Source organism: Camelus bactrianus, chromosome X (assembly GCF_048773025.1).
Source record: "Camelus bactrianus isolate YW-2024 breed Bactrian camel chromosome X, ASM4877302v1, whole genome shotgun sequence".
NCBI classification, from domain to species: Eukaryota; Metazoa; Chordata; class Mammalia; order Artiodactyla; family Camelidae; genus Camelus; species Camelus bactrianus.
This window is the reverse complement of record NC_133575.1, coordinates 24354749-24381349: the sequence shown is the minus strand read 5'-3', so window position 1 is coordinate 24381349 and position 26601 is coordinate 24354749. Positions and strand designations below refer to the sequence as shown.

The 26601-nt window shown below is 38.7% G+C and overlaps 1 protein-coding gene across 10 annotated transcripts in view; it reads left to right on the top strand.

Moving 5' to 3' along the window:
• The window catches only part of DMD (dystrophin), a 1840970-nt gene that overhangs the window by 1628743 nt on the left and 185626 nt on the right, over positions 1–26601 (top strand). For all 10 annotated transcript variants that reach the window (XM_045507265.2, XM_045507267.2, XM_045507235.2 and 7 more), the window contains 2 exons: positions 1451–1529; positions 22657–22717. In XM_045507265.2, coding sequence (XP_045363221.2) covers positions 1451–1529; positions 22657–22717 — 140 coding nt within the window. The remainder of the gene's footprint in view (positions 1–1450; positions 1530–22656; positions 22718–26601) is intronic.

Below are 26601 nucleotides of genomic sequence, written 5' to 3'. Positions count from 1 at the left end.
GTATGCTAGAAGTGCTCCAAGTGTAAACCCTGTGCTGTAAGAACGCTGAGGAAACAGTCACTTCTAACTCAGGGGATTGGAAAGTTAGCATATAAACATAGAACAGCCTTAAAAGGGAAAGAAGAGGGCTAAGAGCATTCCAGAGAGAAGGAGAAGAGAGAGTAAGTCGCAGGGGTCTTACGTTGGATGCAGTATCACAGGACAGGCAGAGTTTGGCTGGGAGTGCAGGGTCATAAGGCTGGGAAAGTCGGTTTGAAATGCCCCTCATGTTTTTGTGTGCATAACAATGAAGTAAACCCTGCTTTTTATGGAACTCTACTTAGTTTTCCAAATATTTGGTCCGAGCAAAGATGGACAAAGCTAGATAGAACATATAAAAAGAAGATTGTTCTGAATGCTATGCTAGGTCCGTGATTGATATGGGAAGGTCAGAGCTGGCTTTAGACCAGACTACCTGAGCCACTTTTCACATGAGTTTAAGACCTGTTTACCTCTTAGGAATTATCCACTCCACATGAGTGAACCTGCTTGAGTTCTGATCTATCTGGGCAAGTTCTGCCCACCCTCTAGTTTAGCATAAGCTGTTCAGAACCAAATCAAGAGCCCAAGGTAAGAAGCTAGGATGCCTGGAGCCACCACTAATACAGGGTTGGTACAGTGCCAGATGACAAACTATACCATTTCACCCATAAAATTCTTCCCTTTATTCCCCACTCAGAATGGAATTCACTAAGCTGACAGGATACCATGTCAATATATTGGAGAAAAATATAATAGGAAAAAAAGAAATGGCAATTTTTATTCCATGCCATCTAAAGGTATACTTCCCAGTAATTTCCAAGTCTAACAAAATCTGAAATCCGAACGTTTCTTTATTCTCACTCTCTACCCTATAGTTACCCTAAATTTAAACCTTGCCTCTATTTCTCTGATACTTAAGTATCAATCAACACTTGGTTAGTTATTAATTATCAGTGATTAATTATCTATAACTCAATGATCCATTCATTATCAGTCAATATGATTCCAGAAAACATGTCAAAAACAATAGACTAAGACAAAATATGTATCATTTCTGAGATCCTTTAGTCACCTAGTATACTAGCAGATGGCAACCTCCCTAATCTTTTCATGGAAGATTTGCATTGTTGATGGTACGAGTTGGAGCTGTAGTTCATTTGTGGCTACCAGTGAGTAGAATGTAGGGGAAAAAAATCTCATTTTAACATTGTCAAGACTGCAAATCTTTTTTGTTTGGCCTTGGTTTGATAAAAATGGGTCCTAGAGGCCAGATACAGAATTAAAACAGATATTAGAACAGAGTTATGAATTGTTGCTTTATTGTTCCAGCCTTAGAAGTCTGAAAGATCTTACCAAAAAGGATACATTGTTTTCAGTACTCCTCATTATATACCATGGTAGAACATCATCTCTCTCCCCTTCCTCCCAGGTGGCCGTTGAGGACCGCATCAGGCAGCTGCATGAAGCCCACAGAGACTTTGGCCCAGCGTCCCAGCACTTCCTTTCCAGTAAGTCGTTATCAACTTCCCTTGCTTAACCTCTTCATTGTATCTTGGTGACTAAGAATTAAGAATTAAGAGTTGAATTACAGTCATCTCTGCCAAATGCACTGGAAGCATAAATCATCCTGAAATACAACTTGGTGAATTAAGAAGGTTAAGAAGAGGAGGACCAATTAGATCATTTTGTCTGGTCCTCAGCTAATGCATAATCATTTCCTGTAATGTATTCTTAACTGCTAACTTGAGTAATATTTTTGAATCTAGTAATCTTTTTGAATCTTTAGTTCTGCTTATAGCAGTTCACTTCATAAAGCTGATAATTATAATATAATACCATTATTATATGATAACTCAGTATGTATTACGGTGAATCTCTAATTCTTTATCTCTATATAATTCATCAGCTACTCCCTGCCTACAACTTGGAACTTCAGCCCATTATGTTTTCTTTCTCTAAGTATTCTTATCCCCCTTTATCCTTGACTTCTGTTCATTCTTTTTCTTTTCCATGTTACTATTTTATTATAATCAATTATATTATTTATTATTAAGAAATATAATATCTTTTATAGTTAAATACATTTTATAATTAATACTAAGAGGAATAGCCTGGGTTAACTGAAAGTCTATTATTAGAACATCTTGTTAATATAACAATGCATATTAAATTGTCAAGCTCCTGTTTTCCTCTGATTAATGCTGTTAATTTATACCACTTTTTCTTTGATTATGAAAGTATGTATGTTTGGGGTGGGGTTGGTATTTTAAAAGCCATACTTCTACCACATGGGATTAATATCTGTTAACATTTTGGTGTATTTCCTTCTGGTCATGAATGAGTATGTATGAAAGCTTAACCATCATTTTAAGGCAATTACTTTGTGCCTGGCAATGTTATAAATATGACCCAGCTTAATCCTTAAAGCAACCTATAAGGTAGATACCATCATTATACCCATTTTAAAGATGAGGAAATTGAGACACACAGTCACACAGCAAGTGGATGACAGAGCCAGGCAGGATTCACACCAAAGAAGTCGGCTTTACTTAATTGATATATTTTATAGAGAAGAAGCAATTCTATATGATCTACCTTTATTCTTCTGCCTTCTTTTATTTTCTAGTCCTTTTCTTTCTTTCCTGTTTTCCATAGGTTAATAAAAAGATCCATGCTCACAGACATTTTAAAGTATTTGAATTGATACTTTCATGGGTATCTCCAGTTGGCCATTGTCTTTTAGAGCAAAAATTCCTAGAAGGTGGTGGTCCTGTGTTTTTTGTTATACATTGATAATGTACTAAGTAAGAAGTTGTCTTATTTTCTTGACTGGGCCTAACCTTATTATCCACATGCAGTCATTATTTGGACAGTGTCACACATGCTTAGGAGGTGCCAAGAAAAACGGGGGAAGTTAAAGCTATATACATAATTGAGCAGCATTGTGGCTTTTTGGAATGTCTGTAGAACAATTATAAACCCTGCAGATTTTGGCTTCTATATTTTTCCCAATTTCTGGTCTGCTTAAATCTCCTTAGTGGCAGCCATCCTATTCAATTTAATTGAGATTAACGGCGATAACATACTTGTAAGTGACTCACAAACCATAAATAAAAATATTACTATTACAAATATTAATGACTCCTCAGACACCACGTATATGCATTCATTCTTTAGTCTCTCTGCCTGCCCCACCCAAATGCCTGTGTCTTCCCCATTAAAACCTATTCTCCAAAAATGGTATGTTATACTCATTTAACCCAGGTGACAGGTAAAGTTTACTGTGTACTTCTCCTGGGTTATTTGCATTTTAATAGGGTGAAAAGCCATAAGCCTGAAGAATGGCTCTCTAGAGGTAGAACGTCAACCGTAATCTCTGAGCTGTGAGGGAAGAACTTTGAGGGCCTAGGAGGGGCACCCCACACCTTTCACACTGGTGCTCACTTCCAAGAAGGTCAGGCCTGTAGACACAGACACTCATAAGGACACTAATTCACCTGCTTAAATGGAGCCAGCCCTGGAAGTTGCCAGTTTCTTAACTACTTCTGTGGAATTTGCCAATTTCTTAAATACTCATGTGGAACATCAATATATGCTTTAGAAACTTTGCTTACAGATGTCAAAAAGAAAACCAATTTGGTTTAAGGGATATTTGAGAAGTAGGGCAGTGAGACTAAGGACTGAATAAAGATTATTTCTTTGTGTTATCCTTTTTTAAATTACAAAGGTAATATATGCCCCTCAAGGAAGTTTTAGAAAGCACAGAGTACAAATAGGAAAAAAAAAATTATCCGTAATCCCACCACTCAGAGATAACCACGACTAAAAAATGTGGTTTACACACTTTCTTGCAGAGGATTGTGTGTGTGTGTGTGTGTGTGTGTGTGTGTGAATTCAGATTCTCTCCTTTTTTTAAACCAAACAGGGATAAAAATATATTACTGTTTTATGACCTGCTTTTTTCCCTTAGAACTGTAATAAAAATACTTTCATGTGTTTATTCCTCTGCAGAGTAATTTTTTAAACGGCAGGGTAGTATTCCCTTCTGTGGTTGGACTGGATTTACTAAGACAATTCTAAATCACTCAATATTAAGGTTATTTCAGAATTTTCACTATTTTATCTAACTTTTTTTTAGTTATGTGTGTATCATATCTAACATCCTTTGTACACCTGTATAGACATCTCAAACTCTTTCTACAAGATAAATCCCTAAAAAATGGAACTACTGTGTTAAAGGATGTTTACATTCATAAGGCTTTCGATATCTATTGCCAAACGGATCTCTGGAAAGTTGCACCAAAAATTGGATGCACCATCAAAACCATACTGTAGGCAGGGCATCTCTGAAGTCCTATGTGCTGTTAAACTGTGCTCTTCAAAAGAAAAAGAGCTTTTCCTGCAAACAAATCAAAATATATTTGAAAAAAATACCATTAAGGTCATATTAAGTGAATCTGAATTGTTAGATGTCTAGTAATTTGCTTCCAGGTTACTAGGAATAATAGCAGAGTGATTTCTGAAGCTTAGAAATTACAAATAAAAGAAAAATAAGGATGAGCCACTAACTGCACCCCCAAACGTGCTCGCTGTCTCTGTCTCTTCATTTTATCCTCTCTCTCTCTCTCTCCCACAAACACACACACACACACACACACACACACACACACACACTCCCCTTTGAAAATTACATTACCAGCTGTCTTTGTTATTTTATCAGTAGAGAGAGGAAGCCTTTTACTAAAGAAAAGTATTCACTGTTTCTTCTTGGTGGCCCAATCTCTACTTGTTAAAGAAGTTATTTCTTTTATCTTAGATCTGAGAGAAAAGGAGGAGAGAAAAACATTGTAAAATATGATCTCTATCCATCGATAGACACTAGCTTGCTTTAATACTAGCTTTAATATTCTACTACTTCTGATTGACTTCTGTGACTTAAACCAAGAAAAAGGAGACATTCTAATAGTGTGATTTAAAAATTTATTTATCCTTAAAATTTTATGTATGTTTAAAATATATTCCTGTCAATGATGAATACTGTCCTATAGTATTCGCTAGATTAGTAGTCTGAAACTTGTCCATCTTTTGTTATTTTCAAGAATTTAAGGACTTTAAAAAAAAAACAACAAATTTAAGGTCTTTTTTTCTGGCTATTTTCTCACTTCTCTGGGCTTCTGTTCTAAATTTTACTTTTCTCACCAAGGATAACTATATATTTGGGCAAAGGTAGAAATCTCTCTGTAACAGTAGAAAGAACTTACATTTGTCTTAATATTTTGCAAGTTCTAGAATTACCTAAAGGGTCATTTTCCAAGCCACATTCCTCAGAACAGTAATGTTCTGTATGATGTTAATAACTCTCTATTGAAAAAATAGTTCTGAGGTCAATAAGATTTGAAAAATACTAGGTTATAAAAATAAGCAAGTTTCTTTCCTGTTGGAATTCTTGTAGCTTTTAATAGACATTGAAACTCTAAGAGGGGCATCGAGTCAGTGACTCTTATGTCCTACTTATGGGACTATGGAAGTCTTTTTCAGGGACACCAATTAATTTCTCACCAAACATGCCATGGAAAATAGTATAGGAATCTTTGCCCTAAAGTGATATTTGCGAAAGAGTTTAATAATGAGAACTTTCTGCTGAAGGTAGTAAAACCATGATCCAATTAAAAAGAAAATGAGTATTTATGAGGCAAAAGGGTCAGCTCTTTCCTGAGGTTTCCAGCCCGTACCCTACCCCACGAATCCCCTTATGCTGTGGAATTTCCTAACTGGAGAGAAGCTTAGAGAATATCTATGAGTTGTTTTCAGAGTCCTCATTAGTGAATCCTGAAATCAGTTTAATGACATGCAACCAGCAATTTTTTAATGGAATGAAATGGAACAGATTAGAAAATATCAGAGTACATTGCACAAGCAGGGTTAAGTATCACTTTGACACTTTGGTTTCAGTTAGGGGGTTGTGTGTGTATATATACTTATACTACATCACAGTGTAAAATGTATTCTTTCTGTGGGTGGCAGTCCATAAAGGTTGAGGGTACTCAACTACCCTAGCCCTGCCCTTACTTTAGAGATGACGAAATAGGGGCAGAGAGACCATATGACATAATCAAGATCACACAGATGCGTATAGTGCTCCGGGGCCAGGTGTCATCTCACCAGTGGGGTAGGATATTGGTTAAGAGTGCAGGCTCTGGAACTAGATCAATCAGGTTCAAATTCTGGCTCAGATACTTAATCTGTTTATTCCTCATCTGTAAATGGGGATAATAATAACATATTTCACCAAATTTAAGACATACCCCCCATGTTTTAACTGCTCTGAAATCAGAATATACCTTATATCCAATGGGGTTTTGAATTCAATGAAATATGGTAATACTATCTCATAGTGTTATAATGAAGATCAAATCATTACTTTACGTAAAACCCTTAGAGCAGTGCCTACATAGTAAGTGCTATACAAGTGTTTGTTATTACCGTTGGTATCATTTCTATCAACTCAATGGTATAATTTAGTATCTACCTGTTAGAGTCAAGCTACACGTAGAAGTACCATTCATTCTCTTGCATTTAATTCTCAATGTAAGTAGTCTCTCCTTTCTGAAGACGTTTTTCATGGATCTCACCTGAACGTGCAGTGTTTTGCATATTATAAGAGCTCAACAGTTACTTGTGTAACTAACGAGTAGGTGAATAATCAATGAGCAGATCCTAATCTCTGTCAGGACCAGATGGTTTTAGTCTTGTTGACAGTTATATTCTCCGTTACCTAACGTAGTATCTGTACTTGGTAAATGTTCAATAAAATCGTATACAGAATAAATTGTCTTATACCCAAAAGCAGAGAGGTAAATTTCCTCCTCCCATTGTTAACACACACACAGTGGCATGAGATTTAGCATAGTGACTACCCCATAGTAGACACTCAATAAATAACATGACCTTTTATGTTGCCTCTCAGCAAAGAATAATAGCGTTCATAACCGGACATAGTCCTTTTTCTGAATGTCTACTGTGCCATGTAATATTTTAAGGGGAAAAGCTGTCTTCGAAATTACAGCATGATCACAACTATATTAGAAAATCAAATATAAACAGCAGAAAGGTCCACATAAAGAAAAGACTGAAAATCAAATACATCAAAATGCAGCTATTGTGTTTTACTTTCTCTTTACTTTTACAGATTTTTTACTAATAAGCATGTATTTCTTTTATGATGAGTGAAAAAACAGTAAAGGCAAAAATTTTCATTCTCTGCTTTTATTCTCTGCTTCTTAACCCAGTGACCTCTTGCAGTATTAAACTCTGTTGATGGCTGTGGAACTCTGTAAGACAGATTTCCTTTTTACTGTTTGTCCCGAATTTAAAAGCTGTGGGTTTCACTGAGTGATTTTCTTGTTCTCAGATTATGAGACACTGTAAAAAGAAAGAACTGATCAGTTATTTCCTGCAGGCTTTATAATCTTAACTGCCTTAATCAAATCCCTGGTTAACTATTTTTCTCTTGTTAAACCAACCCAAGCGTTTACAGTTTCTCCTTGCTACATAAGGCTAAAAAGTTGATTTCCATCTTGAGTGTTGCCCAAACCTCACCCTCACCACCACCCACTCACACACTTAACAAAAAAGATAGGGGGGAAGAACTTGAAGCACGTTTAATAATTGCTGACATCTCACCTAGCAGTGCTGCAGTTCTTGCTACCATTGTCCTCAGGGGATGGATGAATTTGAAATACGAGTGGGCCAATAATGTAAAGCTGAGATCGGCTTAAAGAAGCCATCATGATAAAATTCAGGAAGAGGCTTGCAGGTACAATGTGAGATGATTTTCAGCCTAAAGCCATCAGGTAAAATCTCAGGGCAAAATAATTTGAGCCAATTCCTTCAGCAGTCACGTGCCGTCCCGAGTGTTGGGAATTTGGGACGAACACCGTCTAACCTATCAGTGATCCTGGTAACCCCTCCGTAAGTTTGCAGATGCCTGCGAAAAACAGTCACACTGACGATAATTACACTCTCTTCTCAGAACCTATTTCTATGGCCCTTTCTCCTTGAGCTCAGATTTGTATTCTCCAATTTAGACCTTAAATTTGTTTGCCTTAATAACAGAATGTTGCCTCATTGGCTCTACATATCCGTTTATTTGAACATATGAGGAAGCTTAGGTAAGTTTTCAGTTTCTGCTGGGGGATTATGTGTGCTGGAACTGGTTTATACTAGCTCAGGAGAGCCAATTGTTACATATACCAGAAATTGTGGGCTGGTTGTTAAACTGAACTTTGGTAGCTTGAAATCAGCCATAGTGAGAATATCTTACCCCCACAAAAATGGGGAAATACTGCAAATCAAGATTTTTTTTTTCTTTTTGACCTAGCTGGTTTACCAGAACACCACCAAATTTATTTATGTTATTAAGATCCCCCAAGCCAAGTTCCTGGAGACAAAGCTCAGGACCCAAATATCTATCTGTCTTATGTAGGTTGCCCACTTGTCCTGGTTTGTCCAGAATGTTCTTGGTTTTAGCACTTAAATTGCCACGTCCCAGGAAACCTCCTCAGTCCTAAGCATACAAGGATGGCTGCACATCCTAGGCTTAGGTAAAGTTCCAAGGACATAGAGCCTTACACGAGGATTCTAGTACAAGTTAAGTTGTCCAGAGAGCAGCTCTCAGGTGAAGGGGAGGGAGGGAAGCAGAATAAAGTCGGGGGAAGACTGGTCAGGGAGTCAAACTAAGCAAGAAGATGGAGACTAACTTCAGCCTAATCACACCAGGAACTCTGGAGCACAAATTGGTCCATGGAGTTGGCCCCATATCGAGGCACGGGAGCTGAGCTTTTGCTTCCCCACGTCAGTCAGCCATTGGGTGTGGATTTCTAGGGAATGGTGGTCAGCAAGGCAGTTTCCATTTCACTGAGGGAAGTTCTCTGAAGATGAGTACAATGTGCCCACACCAGCCAATGCTCACAGCAGCTGGGGTTGGGTACACCTGCCAGAAGAAGGGATCTGAGTGCAACACCGACAGCATTAACCTCTTCTAGAGTGTATGAAGCTATTATGATAGCCTGTGCATGTTCTGGCTTTCAGGCTAAATGGTGATGCATACCTTGATCTAACCACTAACTAACCACCTCTCCTTCATCATGTTCCTGCTTGGAAATTAGTTTGGTGGGATGGCAGAGATGAGGCAAATACCTGTTTCTTTTTTCATCTTCCTCATCATGATAGTCTCCTCTGGGCCACATGAGTACCTAGGACTGGGAAACCAGGATCAGAGCTCTGAATCAGTTGCATGACACATGGACACTATTTTAGTTGAATGCTGGCTCTGAAAGGTATGTTTTTACACTCCCCAGAAAATGAAGGCATTTGTGCGTTTGGCCTAGGGTAGCATTTTGTCATCTGTTCCAAAATACAAAGCTTTGCCCAACAGAAATGGTGGAATCACATCCCTGTGGGCAAAAATCATTACTTCCGTTTTTCCATTTGGATGTTTTCCATTTTCAGAACACAACCAGTGTGGGATTACAAAATACTTTTTGATGAGAACTTTGAGGTGAAAACAAAAGGCATTTTGGTGTTTCTGTAGACTTCTGTAAACAATTCCTGGTTTAAAAACCACTCTTTTGAACTTCTGAATATACTTTCAGATATCAGCAGTAACAATCATCTTGACTTCAGTCTACTGCAGGTGTGCTTTGGACTGTGCTGTGTGTCCTTAAGGCGGTAAGGAACAGGGATGGGCTTAGGTGATGAGGAGCACTTTAAGGCTACATGGGAACCTAAAGAAGGACGGGGAACAACAGTCACCATGAAGCATGTATTTGCCTGTCTCCATGTTTGCCTTTGCGGCGGTAGACTTCAAACTGTCACAGTACGTAGCTTCTCTCCTCCCTTCGCCTTCTCCTTACTCAGAGCTTCTACTGCCTGCTGACTTCTGTCCTCTTCTTTAGCTTTCTGACTGTTTCTAACTTCCCATCTAAATTTCTCTCTATGTATTACAGTCAAACTCTCTAAGAGACCATCTGATTGGTTCAGTTATTTACTGTTTATTTAAAATGAAGGCTACCTTATAGGCCTTAGGCTAGACTGTAACCAGGCTTTCTTGACCTGGGCACTGTCAACACTTTAAGCCAGACAGTTCTGTGTTGTGGGGACTATCCTGTGCATTATGGGATGTTGAGCAACATTCCTGGCCTCTACCCACTGCATGCCAGTAGCACCCCACTCCCTCAGTTGTGACAACCGAAAATGTCTCCAGATGTTGTCACAAGTCTCCTGGAGGGCAAAATTGCCCCTGGTTGAGGGCCACTCCTGTATACCAACTCCTGGACAGTCTGTGGTCATAGCAGTGGGGTCACATGAGCACAAAGTAGACTGACCTGCATCTGAGGAATAATTGGAAACTACTTTTCTGTGCTCCTAGGTCCCCTCAGTGAGGAGGAGGAGCCTCAGAAGATAATGCTCAGCTATCTGTCCCTTCAGGAGCTGCCTCAGCTGCCTCACCGAAGGTCATGCCCCTTCCATGGGCAGCTCCTGATTAATGCAAGAGTTTAAAGATGTGGTGATTTTGGCCTCACTCAGGAGAACGCTATCATTCTAGCTCAAGAGCTCCTGAGGGCTGAATGAGACCGTCACTGGGCCTGCATCCTAGCTTGACTTCTCCAGGTTGCCATTCCTGCTTCCTTTCTTCCGCCTTTCATAGGTGTCGGTTGCAAAGCCACAGCTTACATCCTGATCTCTCACCTTTACCTTACAGTCTGCTTCCTGGGGAATGCAGTCGGTGAGGGGGTAGTGTAACTCACAGACATCTAGAAGCATCTGAGAAAAAGGCATTGTAATAGGTTCATTCTAGTCACTGGATAATTTGATTTACTCTTGCTTTCATAATGAGGTTGATGACTTTGTCCAGTGTGTGTAGTGATGATGATTATTTAAGGTGTCTGACCTCATGATCTCCATTAATGGGTAAGGACTTTTGGGACAACATAAAATTACGTCAGCCTCTTGCCTTACACCTAAAGCTCAGCAGCATACATACCAATGACAGACAAGAGTTAGAATGAAGGATACTCAATAAAATAGGTCGTAAAAAGAAATGGGTTGGAGTGTGAGCACCATAAGGGTAAAGGGCATGCACTGGCTCTTTTTTTTCTCAATTTCATGCATCTAACACCTTGCAGGTAGACACAGGATAGACCTTGATTGAATGAGTAACTTCACACTATAAAATTATTCCCACTCTAAGTTCTAGTAGGGAAGAACTTAGTCTAGTGCCTAGCCTAAAGTCCTAAAAAAGTTGTGAGCTTCACTCCATTTTCAGCCAAGTATGAGTTGATTCATTCTGTCACTCAAAAATACCTATTCAATGACCAGTATCGGTCAAACTCTGTTCTAGGTACTGGAGAAACAGTAATAAATAGAAGAGAATTTCTTTCTCATGGAGCTTGAATTTTAATAGGAGAAGGCAATCAGATCATTGTAAGTTTGATAAAGAGGAATAAAGCAGACTAAAGGGGATGGAGGTAATAGGGGGAAGGGACTCTTTGAATGGGGTGGTTAGGGTGGTGACATTTGAAAGAGAAGTGAGGAGGCAAGCCAGGCAGATATGAGGGTCAGAGGGTCCCAGGTGGAGGAAACAATAAATGCAACGACCCCAAGATTGGAGCATGCTTAAGGAGGTTGGGGAACAATAAGGAGGCTGGTATGACTGAAGCTGACTAAGCGAGATGATGAATAACGGGAGATCACTGAACAACCAATTGCCAGACCAGGTGGAGTCTTGTCTACTGCAGTTGAAAGCCTATGGAATCTGTTCCTAGTAAGAAGGGAAGACTTAAGAGAGTTCTGAGCGAGGAAGTGACATGGTGTGACTTACTCTGCCTATAGCATCCATTCATTCATTCATTCATAGATTTACTAACACTAGGCACTTGAAACAGGAAGATGAGAAAGTCAGAATCTTGGCCTTGAAACACTCAAATTCTTAACTATCTGAGTTGGACCCATGAGAAGAGATAGTCCTATTTTAAAAATCGTGACCTTCTATAGTTGTGGTAAATAGTGGGTGTTAGAGGAGTGGAGTGAAGGAGGAATTAATTCTACAGTGAGTCAAATGAGATGTTCTATAGAGACTAGTATTCCTGCACATTGTCCCTGAGGCCGCATTCAAATCCAAGCTAGAGACTATTTCATCTGACAGGAGTCTAGCAGAGAATGCTTCTGATTACCTGGCCCTTAATTTCTCTTAGCAAGACTCACAAGATGTATTCAGTGATGACAATCAGGTTCTCCCTTCTACTTAGCCAATCTGATATGATGAATATTCCCCTTTCCAATTTTCTATGTACCCTCCTTATAGCCCTTTTGTCCAGAAGAGGGATTTCTTATGTATGTATAATGAATATAAATATAGGTTTTAGAGAGTGCTAATGTTTTAATGAGCTAGAAATAGGCAGACAAGAGAGAGAATAATTGAAGGATTAGTCAACATGGGGGCAATTTGACTTGAAAGAGAAAATCTAAGCAGGAAATGTCTGGGAAAAAAATTAGAAGAGGAGTTGAATGGCATGAGCTCATTTATGATGTGAGTTAAGGGCAAAGGGATTTAGTCTCCAAAGGTAAGAAAGTGAGAGTTCATGTTGTAGAACTTGACCTAGGTCAGCTATCAAGGGAAAGAGACTAATTCAGAATACTTGGCCTAGGTGATCTGGAGCAGATGCGTCTATTAGAGGTGTCAGGAGAAGAGGGAAAGTTCTGAAGCCAAATTCTTGGTTGGTCCTGGAGCCCCACACAGCAGCTCACTAGAACCCTTGCTCTCTTAGGGCAAAATAAAGGACACCAAGGCTCATGTCTTAGACAGGACAGGGCAGAGCACTCTTCTAACATGAACCAGCCGCACCAATTTCAATAGAAAAAAAGAAGATAGTTGAATTTGATAATGTGAAATTGAATTTAAAACCCAGAGCTAAAACTAGAAATGAAAATGAAAATGTCTGTTTTCTTTCTTTCTAAAAATACTTAGCTGTTTGTTTGGAGTTCCTAAGCAATACTAATATGGAGTGATAAAACACAGTGGACTTTTGTAGTTGACACCAGCATCAGAATGCCAAAAGGGAGATTTGTCTACTTTCAAGTTTTACTACTCTGAGAGCTGCATAAAGGTTTTTGAAGAGTTAGAAAATGGCTGGGAAGAGGGCTGATTTACTGGAGTTGTTTCCTAGGCCCATGCTTTGATGGTAGCTCTAGAACCATAGTCTCTCCTTTACCCTGGGATTCCTCACACTGGAGTTCGTTAATGGAAGAAATATCCTGATAACTTGCTATATTAATTATGATGATAATAACAATAAGGGTAGGAGTAAGGAGACAAAAAATATTTAGCACTTTTTGCTCTCAACACTGAGGAAGCATCTCACATGGATTAACCTGTTTAATCGGCAAAACAATCCTGTACAATAAGGACTATTATTGTCTCATTTCACAGAAGAGAAAATTGAGACTGGACAAGTTTAATAACATATGTAACTTCACACTTGTAATCACTATGGATTATCAGCTTTAGAGAAGGGGTTCCAGGGACTAGTGAGTGGCAAGTGTCAACTGCATAGACTAAAGGGGAAAATCCCCATTAATCGTTGGATGATCATAGAGGAAGTGGCTAGTAACAAATGGGGGAGACTTGGCTTGTGAATATTTTTCTATTCTCCAATCTCTTTGATGTTCTTTCTTCTCTCTCTCTCTCCCCACCCCCTCCTATCCCTCTGCCTCCTATCGTCACACTTCGGGTCTCTTGTGACCTGGATCACATTTGACTGGGGAGCTCTGCTTCAGGCACAGGTTGGCTCGGTTTGATCTGCAGATTGGCTGCTCGATCAGTTCAGGTTGTCTCTAAATGTGTTGGGTTTTTTGAGGCCCAGGCTGAAGGATCAGAGGCCACCTGGCAGATCACCAGAGCATAAGAGGACAAGCTTCTGGTCATATCCTGTCTGCTGAAGCCCCACTGGCCAAAGAAAGTCACATGGTCAACCCCAAGGTCAGGGGGCTGGGAAGCACACTCTGCTGACCATGCGGCTATGACTAAGATACAGATGTTTAGTTCTTTTACAGTAAAATAAAGAAGTGAGACCAAAACAGAGTATCTCCCACTTTCCTGCTGCTTTAATTACTCTCATATTCTTAGCTCTTTCTCACTCTTACCTTGCTTTCTAAATGGAGGTACATCCTATCTATAGTCATTTGGTTTTTAATATCTGAGTTAATCCCTACTGGCTCAGGTTTCAAATTTTACTTTCCTTGAAATTTCCCTGGTGCCCAGTACAATATCATTCACACGGAGAACATTCAGCTAATGGTGTCGACTGCCTGCCGTCTTTTAAAAGCACATCTGGAGAGACACTAAAGGCACCTGGCAATATTGCACTGACTTGTTAGTAACCTGGCTAACCCAGATGGCCTAAAGACACTTTTACCTGGAGGAAAGCTCGATGGTAATACGATGGTAATACAGTGAGCCACTTCTGTTGGAAATCATTCAGAAATTCCGTGAGTCAGTCACGGCTCTATTTATATAGACACCTGTCCTCCTGTATGTGTCCTTATGAGACTTGATTTCTTTCTTACTGTCCTAATAATCATAGTGAGGTTCTTCGAGTTTTGTACAAGTCGGTTTGCAGGAGCTTTTCTTTCGAGCAGTGCCACCAAATACTGGTTATTAGACTTCGTGGGACTGTGCAGCCAGCAGCATTGGATATTAGATATAGTGTTTATCTCCACAGCTCAGTCACCTTGCCAAGTAGCTTAGTGCGAACTCTCGACTTCCCAGATCAAATGTAAGCCTGATACTCCAAATGACTTGGCAATCTACTGACAAATCCCACGGTGTGGTATTCTGCTCACCATGCACGATGGCCTCAGAGCTCAGTGTTATCTGTCTGACAGCTCATATAATATTTACACGTTGTTATTCGTGAGGAATTTTAGTTAGCCATAAAGATTTTCACAGCTATGGCAGACATCAGAGGTCTCATTCATCACTCTTGTGACCTTCCCCTCTGGAATGTAGCCCATCTGTCTCTGCTGTTGAAATCTTTATGGAAAATCTGCCCATCTTTGAAAGTTTTGTAAGTGATCTTAAAGTTTTCATTGAATCTTTACTTTTGATATATGGTATAGACATACAAAGGACTATTCTTATTTTAATTTAACGTTTTGAAAAGTGTTAAATTTAACTTGGCCTTTCAGTTAAGTGATAGAAAACTTCCTCTTGCTATAGGAGCTATATGCATCACATCAAAAGAAAATAGAAAATAGAAATCATATAGAAAACAATTGCAGTGGGGAAAATTAATGTATACATACTTAGACATTCGGCATTAATAACTACATGAAAACTGAAACACAGTATTATAATCTTGATTATGACCACAGGAAGTGAAAAAGGTAGAATAAGTTTTTCACGTCATTTATTATTATAAAGAAGACCCTAAACAAATTTCATAAGTAAATGAATCAAGTGGTCTGGTTTACAGAATGAGAGAGAGGCATGAGTAACCCTCAGGTGTTCGCCTCTGCATTTACGTTCTCCTCCTTCATACCCAACTTCTCAAATGTTTAGCATGGATCTAATTCTGCTGCTTCACCTCCGTCTACCTCCTCCTTCCACTTCTATGATCTGGTTCAGTCTTCACCACTCTTAGAAAATTGCCCTGTTAAGATCACCAGTGATCTTGTGACCAGTATGTATTTCTCTTCTATACTTTTAGTCCGTTGGAAGCCACTGGAGATCATACCTCACCATCTGGCTGTCCTTCTTGTATTTCACCCTACTTCATTCTAGTTTCTGTACTGTCTTTCTCTGGTGGCTTTTCTATTGCCACCACCAGGGGACAATTCTCCAGGGTACAATTCTCTTTTTAACAGCCTTCTTTCCTTAAAGAGTCCAGCCATTTCTATGCCTTCAGCTGTCATATGGTACTTAACAGTCCTGTCCTTTAACTTGAGTTTCAGTGGAAAGACCAACCTTGCAAATATTTTAACCTAAATATGTATTTTTTTCCTGCCAATAGAACTCCCAGTTGCCTGGTGACTAAGTCTTAGAAGTATGGAGTCATCTGTGATTTCTTACTTTCACTGGACACCAAATTCCCTTATGCACTACCTCTCAAACTCTGCTCTCCTACCAGTAATACACAGTATATAGTACCACAAAAATAATCTTCTTATCTTTCCATCAGTATAACCCTCTGATTATAAAACAGTCTTTGGCCCTCTATTTCCCATTGTATCATATATGAACTAGTCTGTTCATCATTCATGTTGATGAATAATGGTCTACCTAAGAATGAAGGTTCTGTTGGGCCAATGCCATTGGTCTAGGCAGACAGAGATGTAGAAAAAAATACAGGCAGTTAGATGACGTTCAAAGGCATTTCTCTCTGCTACATTGTATACTATATATGGCATGTTAATAGGAGTTAGGAGTGGATCCAAAGGTTAAAGACAAATGCTGCCCAGGTGAGGCAGAGAGATTGATTCCAGGATTACCATCATTCAGGCAACATCCCATAAGTATGTGATTATAAACATTATTTGTATGGTGGCTAATATTTTACAAAGCAATTTCATACTCATTTTCTCATTTTATCCTGGTAACATTTCAGTAAGGGAGATATTATTCTCACTTTACATATAAGAAAAATAAGGCTCAGGAAGAAAACAAAACTTGCTTAAGATCATGCTATGGTGATGGAGTCAGGACTCAAATCCAGTTCTTCTGAATCTGTATTCTGGGCACCCTTATTGATTCAGATACCCCTCAAGACTCTGGGTTATGATGTGAGATCAAAAGCCATTATTCTGAGTGCCTTTCTGAACTCAAAAATTTTACAATCTATCATGGGAAGACAGGATGTGAAAGGCGTGTTCTCAGATAATCTGCTGTATCATGCAGTACATCTAAATGTGCCTTGAGAATTATACCAACCAGATGCCACTGACCTGAGGAAAATGGAGTTTCTCTTTCCACCTGGATCAGTAAAAAAGATTCCTGTTGGCAGGAATGTAATTTGTATAAAATGCCTTTAAAATATTCCTGTCCTTTATCAAGTAAATATACTTCTAGGCATTTTGCTTAAGAAAATTAACAAAAAATAGATTCAAAGATTTATCTACAAAGATGTTCATTGCAGCCTTACTTATACTAGTGAAAACCTGGAAACAACCTAAATATTCCCAAAGAAGTTATTTCCTCAGTAAATATTGGTGCATCCATTAATGGACCACTGTTCAGCAATTTATAATGTAAGCCAGGAATGATATGAGCAATCACAGATGGTTTGGATGGGCGAGAGTGGTTCAGTTAGAAGCAGGTTTGGCAGAATGTCAGAGAAAACACAAATAACAATGTCTTACACAAAGTAAAGGTTTTTAAGTTTCTCACATACAAATCTGGGATAAACTGGGATGGTAACTACAGATTCATTAGGAATGCAGATTTGTCGTATCTTCTCAGCCGTTCTTAGTGCATAGCTCCTGTAGCATAAATTGTCAGGGTGCTGCCATGTCCCTTCTGGTAGTCATCATGCCCAGGCATAGCAAACCTAGGCTTCCAACTACTCATACTGGGACTCTGTCTTTAAGGCCTTCTCTGGTCGTGGGAGCCGGCTCATCAGCACAAGTGGCCAGAAGTACTGGGGGGTTCATGACCCCCTATATCCCAGGAATAGCCCTCAAGCAATAGTAGATAAATACCCTCATTCCCTTGCCCCTAGGGGGTCTGGGGGACAACTCTTAACTGTGTCCTACATTGAAGCCCTAGCTGCACTGGGCCCCAGGTGACCCAAAGCAGTAATGCAACCTTTATCAGCTTTCCTCCCTTCCCTGTCTCACTTCCGGTTCTTCTACCAGTACTTCCTGAAATCAATGCTCCAGCTACTTACACTCACATCCTTGTCTCTGTCTGCTTCTGGGGAATTGCAACCAAGACGGCTTCCGTTCTCCTGGTTACCACGTCTCTGGCCATCATTACATCCACGTTCCAAGGCAGGAAGAAGGAGGGTGGGAAAAGGGCAAAAGCTGCTCTTCAGTTTAGTCAACCATTTTTAAAGAACTTTCCCAGAAGTCTCACCTGAATATCTTCAACTGAAATTCATAGGCCTAGGGAACATTGCTGTACCCAACAGTTAGGAATTCTGTCTTGAAAGAAGAGGAGACCTGGTGGCAATCCTGGGTGTGCTCCTTACTGGCTGCATGACTCTACTAGCCGGGTTAGTTTACTGACCATTTTTGAGCATCAGTTTCTTTATGTGTAACAATGAAACAGTGTGACTGCATAGGGTGGGAGGGTTACATTAAGGAACATACAGTGCATGGTACGGAGTAGACATGTGGCATGTTTGTTTTCTCCATCTCCTGAATCATCTGACTTCACTTTGAGTAATAAACCAAAATTAGGATCTAATACTTACTGACTCAGGACCTTAGACATGCCATTTCATGTCATCTTAACTGTTTTGTCATCTGGAAAATAAAAAAAGAAATAATAATACCTACCTCACAGATCATTATGAGTATCAAATGAGCTAGTCAAGGTCATGTTTCAGGCACAAAAGACGTTTTCCTCCCCGACCCCTCATTGCTTCCTCTAAATCAAACATACTCAGTGGGAGTGATATTGCCTCCAAGGAGGCAAAAATTGATTCCTGGGGGGGTGCAAAAATCTTACTCTCTTTAGGTAAAGCACAGACACATACAATACATAAAGAGACATCTATACAGTGTATCTGTGGCATTAAAATTTCATAGGCACAGGGTGGTTACAGAAAAAAATGTCTGCAAAGGTACATTGGGGAAAAGGTCAAGTAACATTGCTCCAGAGTAGATCTTGATAGACTGTCCATAAAACCATTACTGGAATTTGCATACTTCTGAGTGCCCGAGGCTGGTCAACCCTCCCTAATGCCTTTTTCGTAACGCCATAAATGAGGTTTCCATTTTGTCCCCAATGAATGCTGTATTTTATTTACTTTCATAAACTGCCCCCACTTTCTTTTGACCCAACTATGTTATTAAACTCCAAATCCACCAAATATAAGAAAAGTAGAAAGATTAATGAATGTATGAGTGTCTGAATTCCAGGGAGCACTCTTTTGGCACAGTTTAAATAACATTAGCATTGTTTTTAATTTTCTGGTTAGACCCCTGTGTCGATTGAAATATGGCTTAACACCGGGGTGCATCACTTGACCCATTCTGTTCTTCACGCATTAGAAAATGGTTGAAATAATAACTTTCCCTAGACAGTGGGGCCTGTGTTTGTGATTTTCAAAAACACCTTGGGCACAATATTGAATCCTGTCACCTCGAGGGAGGAAAAGCATTCAAAGATAGAACTGCTACCCTTGCTTGCTCTTAATAACATACTGCATCTGTAACGCAAGGGGAAAATCAGAGGTTGGTTTTGGAATAAATAAACTCATGTGTAGTTTGCTATTTAAATTCAGTAGACAATACCCCACGGTGCTGCTGCCCTAGGATAATGGATGATTTTTACACTTGAGAATCTGAGTCACATAGCTGCATTGGAATTATAGTTATACAGTTCTATACAGCGGTTATACAAGCATCTGTATAAGGAGATACCAAAGTGTCATATAAAAACTATTTGCCAATAAATCTGCTTTGGCTGGGCTACTAAAAATGGACACACCAGACGTAAGAGATGTGTGTGTCTGTCACGTAGGCTAGCTTTGTGAAGGATGACAAGCTTCCACTGGTACGCTGAGATAAGAAACAGCTGTTGTTGGCATTGGCATTCCTGCAAGAAATGAAATGATAATTCTGGGACACACTTATGAGAGTTACCATATATTTGATCAACTTTTGAATATATGCAAGACCAGAATCATCTGGCAGTGTCAAGCAAAATTGCCAATAACCCTTTAACAATCTCTTGGGAAGGGGCACTGAATCCAATCACGTAGAACCATCATCCGATTGTGTGTTATTTCTATAGCAGGTAGTTCCAGTGTGTGTGTCTGTGGTAGTGATGGGGCAGGAAAGGGTTGGGGGAAGGTTGTTGTTATTTTCCTTTTTTATTGCATCAAGGACGTTTTTTAGTGTAAAATTTCAGACTTTCAAATGATGACTGCAAAGCAGTTGCTTAGATGCGTTTATAAACTGTGAGTCAGAGGGGGAAGACCGTCTTTCAGCACAAAAAATTCACTGAATCTCACCATTGGATCTGTTTAATAGTTACACATGGAGACAACCAGCATTTATTTTAAAGTGTAAAAAATTAACAATTTTCCCATATAATTTATATACTCTTTATAAAAACTAACAAGAACTCCAAGTACAAAAGCTTCAAATTTCACAATGATCTGGAACTTAGCTTTTTTTTGGAATTCTTATTAAATCTGTTCAGCTCTTTAGTTCAAGCATGTTCTTATTACTCCTCTGGCATTTTATTGGGATTTTTTTTCCTTTTAATGTTTAACAGTGCAAAGTCAACTAGAGATACCCGCTGTAGGTCCGGCCGTTAGCTCAGCTGGGCGCCGCCACTTTTCCTCTGCTTCTTGCTAGATTTTCTGCCTGAAGGTTGCTCTGTTCAGGCAGAGCCCCCCTGAGCCAACCAGGCAGCCAGTAGACCACTTCTCTCTGAGAGATGCCTTAGGAGTAGCGAAGAAAATGCTACCAGAGGATATACTCAGCATCCTCCAAATCAGAAAGACTTTCTGGCCATTAGAATGATAAAGAACTGGAAAAGGATACTGAGAAAAACTGTGGGGCTCAGCCCATAGAGACCTTTAAGGAAAGAATAACCATTCTTTCTCCGGTTAGACATTCCTAAGCTTGGCAGTGCAGCCAGTAAGGACTGGAGCTCTCTTCTCCCTTCTGCAAGCTGTGGCTTTAAGAAGAGGATGTACTGAGCAACCAGGAGCCGTGACGTCCGGCTCTCCACCATGCTGCATGCTAGAGAGGATTTGGGTTTTTAGGTTTCCGTAACATCAGACTCTTCCCGGGCAGTTCAGGGAGTTCAGCCTAAGTTCTCAGATCAGGTCTTAGTACTCTGTGAACTAATCCGGTCAAGAGAGCTGTGTCCTAGAGAAGAAAAACGGACAAGAGGGGAGTTGGGCAGAGAATGAGAAAGGCAGAGGAGAGAAGAACAGAAAAAGGACAGAAAGAATTTGAAGGCAAGGGACTACTTCAAAACAGCAGGCGAATGTCTTTTTTCTCCATATTAAAGATCTGTCTGCCAAAATGAAAAGGCATAATTAGGGCTAAATACAGATTTGTGTCCTATATCTCTTAAATGACATATTGCCAAGGTATTAAAGTAGCATGTCTGGTTGAAGGTTGGGCGATTCGATCCCTCTATTACTCTGTAAAACAAAGAATCTGTAGTTTCATTACCCTTAAATCGTCTGGTAGTGGGCAAAGTTTTATTAGAAGCTGTTCTTTCATATTATACAGTGTAGTCAAGCATATATTAGCTTAGACGTTTTCTTACATCTCAGTACACTGAGGAGTGAATTTACTGTGAGACTAATTTAGAAGGAAGTTTTTCATAAGAAGAAATAATGGTCAACATCAGCTGTGCTTCAAATTATAACAAGCAGGATGAAAATTCAGGAAAAAATGGACATACATATAAAATCGCTAGATGTTACTAAGAATGCTTCTTCTATTTATATTCCTGATGCTATTCAGTGTCTCAAAAACTCAAATTTTTTAAAACTCTATTCAAGAGGAAGCTTTAATTCTTGAGGAACTGGTATAGTGTCTCCTAACATGATTATTTTGTCTTAAACAAAAAAACCCTTCAGATTAAACAGTACATGAAAGGTATTTTTTGAGTTCAACTTCAGGAAAGAAAAAAACCCTACAACTTACACATTTGAAACACAGTTTAAAGATGACTGATTTGACTGATACACAATAAAGTCGTTATAAAATGAATTCCCAGTATGTGAAATTTAATTTCACCTATAGGATTCATCACTCATCACAAAAGTTTTATTACATTCTGGTAGCAGGTACCATTCTCTCACTTTTGGTTATCTTTTCTAATAAGATCATGCTGGTCAGCTGACATTTTGAGGCACCAATTAAACATATAATCGGTAAATGAAATTGGATTCTGCTTAAACCAAATAAAGAGAAAAATAAGCATATCAGAGTGATAAGTGGAGTACTTTAGTTTCAATAACTCAGAAAGTAAATATATCACAGAGGGATGTTTCAGCTACTAAACTAATAAAACCAGTCAATCAAACTGTAAAAGATACTGAGAAGCAGCAACAGGAAGTGTTATAAGAAAAGCACCCAATGGAGAAAACCTGCCAGTTTACTCATTCAGTGTCTTATCTGCTCTATAGGTTTAGCTGTGGAACGGGTTTTTTTTTTTTTTTCCTTTCCTTTGCATTTATCTTTGTGCCTGAATGAGTTCAATTTCACTTAGATTAGGATAGAAACTTCAGAACAGCAGGTTAATCCGTCCTGACTTCATGGGCAACTGAACAAACAGACCAATATCAGTGTAAAATTGTAATTCTGGAGATTAATGTTGTCTTTCTTGTTTGCTGTGAACTTGACCTCTTTGCCCTTTTTTTTTTTTTTTTCCTTTTCCAGCTTCTGTCCAGGGTCCCTGGGAGAGAGCCATCTCGCCAAACAAAGTGCCCTATTATATCAAGTAAGTTGAAAGCATCATGTTCTTAAAGAAGCATTTATTGTGGCTAATCTGTATATTCACAGATGAATTTATTTTTAAAACTCGATGTTAGCGGGGCATACAATATCTAGTTCTTTTTCCCTGAGGAAGCTTGGATAGGCAACTCATGCTAAAATTACCACTGAAAATTTGCTGATGCGACAGGGAGTTGCCTTTAGGAGAAATCCATTTCATGCAGCATATAAGTTGTGTTTTGTGACTGGAGATGGTGTGAGTTTTTTGCAATAGAACAAAAGGCTACAGATAACAGTATTGATAGTGGAAATGAATATTTACAAGAACAGTTTTATTTATTTAGGGGTTTTCCCACATTTCTTCTTTAGACAAAGATGGAAGATTTCTGCAGCTATATGTACACAAACTGTTTTATGTGGATAAATACTTTATGTGCCCAAAAGGCAGCAGTCCCAGATTTGTGGAGCTGAGGTGTTCATTCTCAATATACAGCACTCAGCATTTTTCACATAACAACAACAAAAATGATACCGTTTTCTCAGATCATTTGTGTCAATCAAAGGAATACAGGTGCGTAGAAGCACCTTTTGCAAGTTGCTGCATGAAATACAAAGTATGATCCATTGGGTCTCCATGGAAGAGAGGAGAGAGGATTTTGAGTTATTATGATACCTTAACAGTTTCTCATCAGTTGTGCAGTTGAGTCCAACTTAAATTTAACTTTGAATCGGCGACCTCAACAACAATTTAAATTAATCAGATTCATGAAATAGTCTCAATGCCAACTGAAGTCTTTGAACTTGCTTCTGCTGTGAGTCTGACTGAAAATATTAAACGCTTTCCCCTTTTTTCAGCCTGCCATCTTTTATCGAGTCTGTTTTTATTCTTCTACTGCCCATCAATTCTTCATAATTCAGTTCTAAAGCAATAACAGAAGTCCTAGATCTTCATTACCTCAGTTCTCAAGAAATTTGATTTCATGCCTCAATTTTGTTAGCTCAGAGAAATGAGGGTCAGGGGACTTTTTTGGCTCTTCAAGGAGAGATACGTCCTTTAGGTAAGGTTTGTCTTACTGAATTTTCCCAGACATGGTATCTCTTAACTTTAAAAACTCTCCTTCAATATGCTTTGATCCTGCTTTTTCATTTTCTTATTTTTAACTTTATTTTATTAATTTTGTAATATATAATTATTTAGTCACTCTAAAGTACATATGTTAAATACCTATTTAAAATCACCTGTTTTCCTAAATAATATATTGCTTTAGACATGCACTATGCTGCTTTACATCCACTGTGTATTTTGTGGAAACATTTTATTCAGATTCTTCCCAGTCATATCCTACATCATCGTTTTCATCATCACAGATTTCCTCTTCTGCCTAAGATGTTTGAGACCTGCTACTTTTCAGCCCATTTATAAAGCTCTCACTTTATCCAATCCCTTTATGAGTTAAAAACTAAAGACTTCTTTTGTAGTCAAGATTTTAAAATCACTTGAGAATCTAAGACATCTGGAAGCCATCATTTTCCAAATTATTACCTGTTTGGGGCCCATTAAGTGTCTGACAAGGGATTCCTAGAGTGCCCCCCAGTCCCACTGTCCTTTCCCAAAAAACGTATCTTCTCCCTGATGTTACATCTACTACCAAAGACCCCAGTACATTTCTGTGAAGCAGTGAAAATGAATTTGGTCCAAAAAACAAAAAGGAGACAGATTCCAGAAAAGCGGTAATTCCTCCCTGTAAATTAATCTCTTGCTGCTCCTTGGTGAAATCAGAGAGCAGCTACTCTCTGTCTGTCCTCTTATTTGTCCAGTGCTCCTTCACCAACTTGAAGATCATTGGTAGGAGCACAGATCTGGGAATAAGAAAACTTGACTTCGAGTCCTGGCTCTGTCATTTGTTGATTGTGTGTGTGTGACCTTGGGGAAGTCCCTTAACCTATGCAAACCTTGATTTCTCACTTATAGAACTAGGAGTTGGACTAGATGATACCTAAGTTCCTTTGTAGCTCTAGAAATCAGTGAGTGTGACTCATTCCATGGTCTTATTCAATTTCAAAAACTTAAAGATCTCAGCTTTTTTTCCAAGAAGGTTATCTTTATTTTTAATTCTTTATTTTCGTTATTAATATAAATTCTTAGTTTAAAAAAAGTACAGGAAGTCTATTTTTGCACTGTTTTCTTAGCTTCAGTTGTCCTCTCCGATTTCTCCACGTCCCTGTTCAAATCTCAAATTTTGGTGTTTAATTTAGGACTATTATTATCCCTAGTTTAATAGTAAGAGACAGAGAACAAGAGACAGGAAAAATTAGTAGAAATGTGGGTATGGAGGCCTTAAAAGCCTCTGAAGTGTTTAGTTCCTTGGAATGAGGAATTATATAATTTCTCAAAGATATCCCTGAAACTTTATGGAGATCAATTCTCTCTATAATTACAATCTGTTTGAAATTAAAGATTATATAATTTCTCAAATATACCTCTAAAATGTTAAGCCCTGATATAGGGAGAACACCTGTTCAGAAACTTTACCTTGTCAATAGATTGTTAATGTCCTTTGTGATTTATTATTTATTATTAAACTGTTGTCTGAAATACTTGTTTACACCAAATGACCTTGATGTGCAAGGCCCAGTGGACTTCATGGCAAATGCCGTCCATAATTTGAGATGCCTTGTTGGTCCACTAGTAACAATAATAATTAGTTTATAATGACATTCTTTCATCCAGTCCCCATTTTCCCTCTTTCTCATCTTATTTGTCCTGACTTCCATTCAAGAGTTTTTAACCACATATTTCCAGCTGCAAAGGCAAGTGTCTTTGGATATTTTTAAATGCTTTATGATGTTTCCTTTTCAATGCTGAGATCAACTGATCATGTGTATAGCAAGAGGTTTCTGTACCAATAGCACAGTTCCAGTTAGTTGTGGAGTCGTGCGCTCTTCCTTGAGGTGTAAGTCATTAACGACACCTTTTGCTGTAAACTGCAAATCAGACAGTGTTTATGCCTGTATCCTGATACCGGCTTTTCATATGATGCTAAGAACCTTGATTTTGATACTTCAAACTACACGTTTGTCTGGTTTATTAGTCCATAGCATACATCATTGTTATAGTCTTCATATTCCCTCTCCCTCTGGGCTCTCTTATTCCTGCCAGCATCTCTTTCAGGTTATTTGATTACAGTTTTCATTGCCACTGAAAAAAATAATCACCAACAATGTTCAACCTGTTACAACTGCCTTTTCCACTCTCTGCCATTTTGTAGTTTTTTGGCCTACTGTCAAACTCATGAAAATTTCAATATAATAGCCTTTAACCAGCTGCTGCATTCTGTTAGGATTTCTTTCACCTTTTTATGTTGCAGAGTCCCATATGGGTAAACCAAACGCAGCCAAGAGCTGGGACTCTATTGCTTTCTTAATGAGTTAGAAAATTATTCTTCTGTGTTCTGGGACTGTCAAAAGAATTTTGGAATCCCAAACTTGCATGCAATATGTTTTTGCATAGATGACATAATAAGAGCATAAGAAATAGCACAGTGGGTCAGACCAACAGGGCAGCTAGCCCAGAACTCTCCCAGATGCAGACACCAATGGCTGTTTTGTTTGTTAACCTAGTAATTTTCATTTTAAGGAAGACAGGATGCATCGTGACCATTTCTTAATAATACATTGTAAATCTATTGGGATTGAGTGTATCCAGTGGTTTCTTAAACTTTTCCCATTCTCTACTTCAACCTTGTCTTACAAATAATAAGTTCTGTAAACTTAGTCATTTCTCTTTAAATAAATAAAGATAAATTTCAGTTTCTCTTTAATCTACATCCTTTAACCTCAAGGGATGGCCCTAATTAAGTGCTACAGAATTCAGTGACTGCAATTAGATTT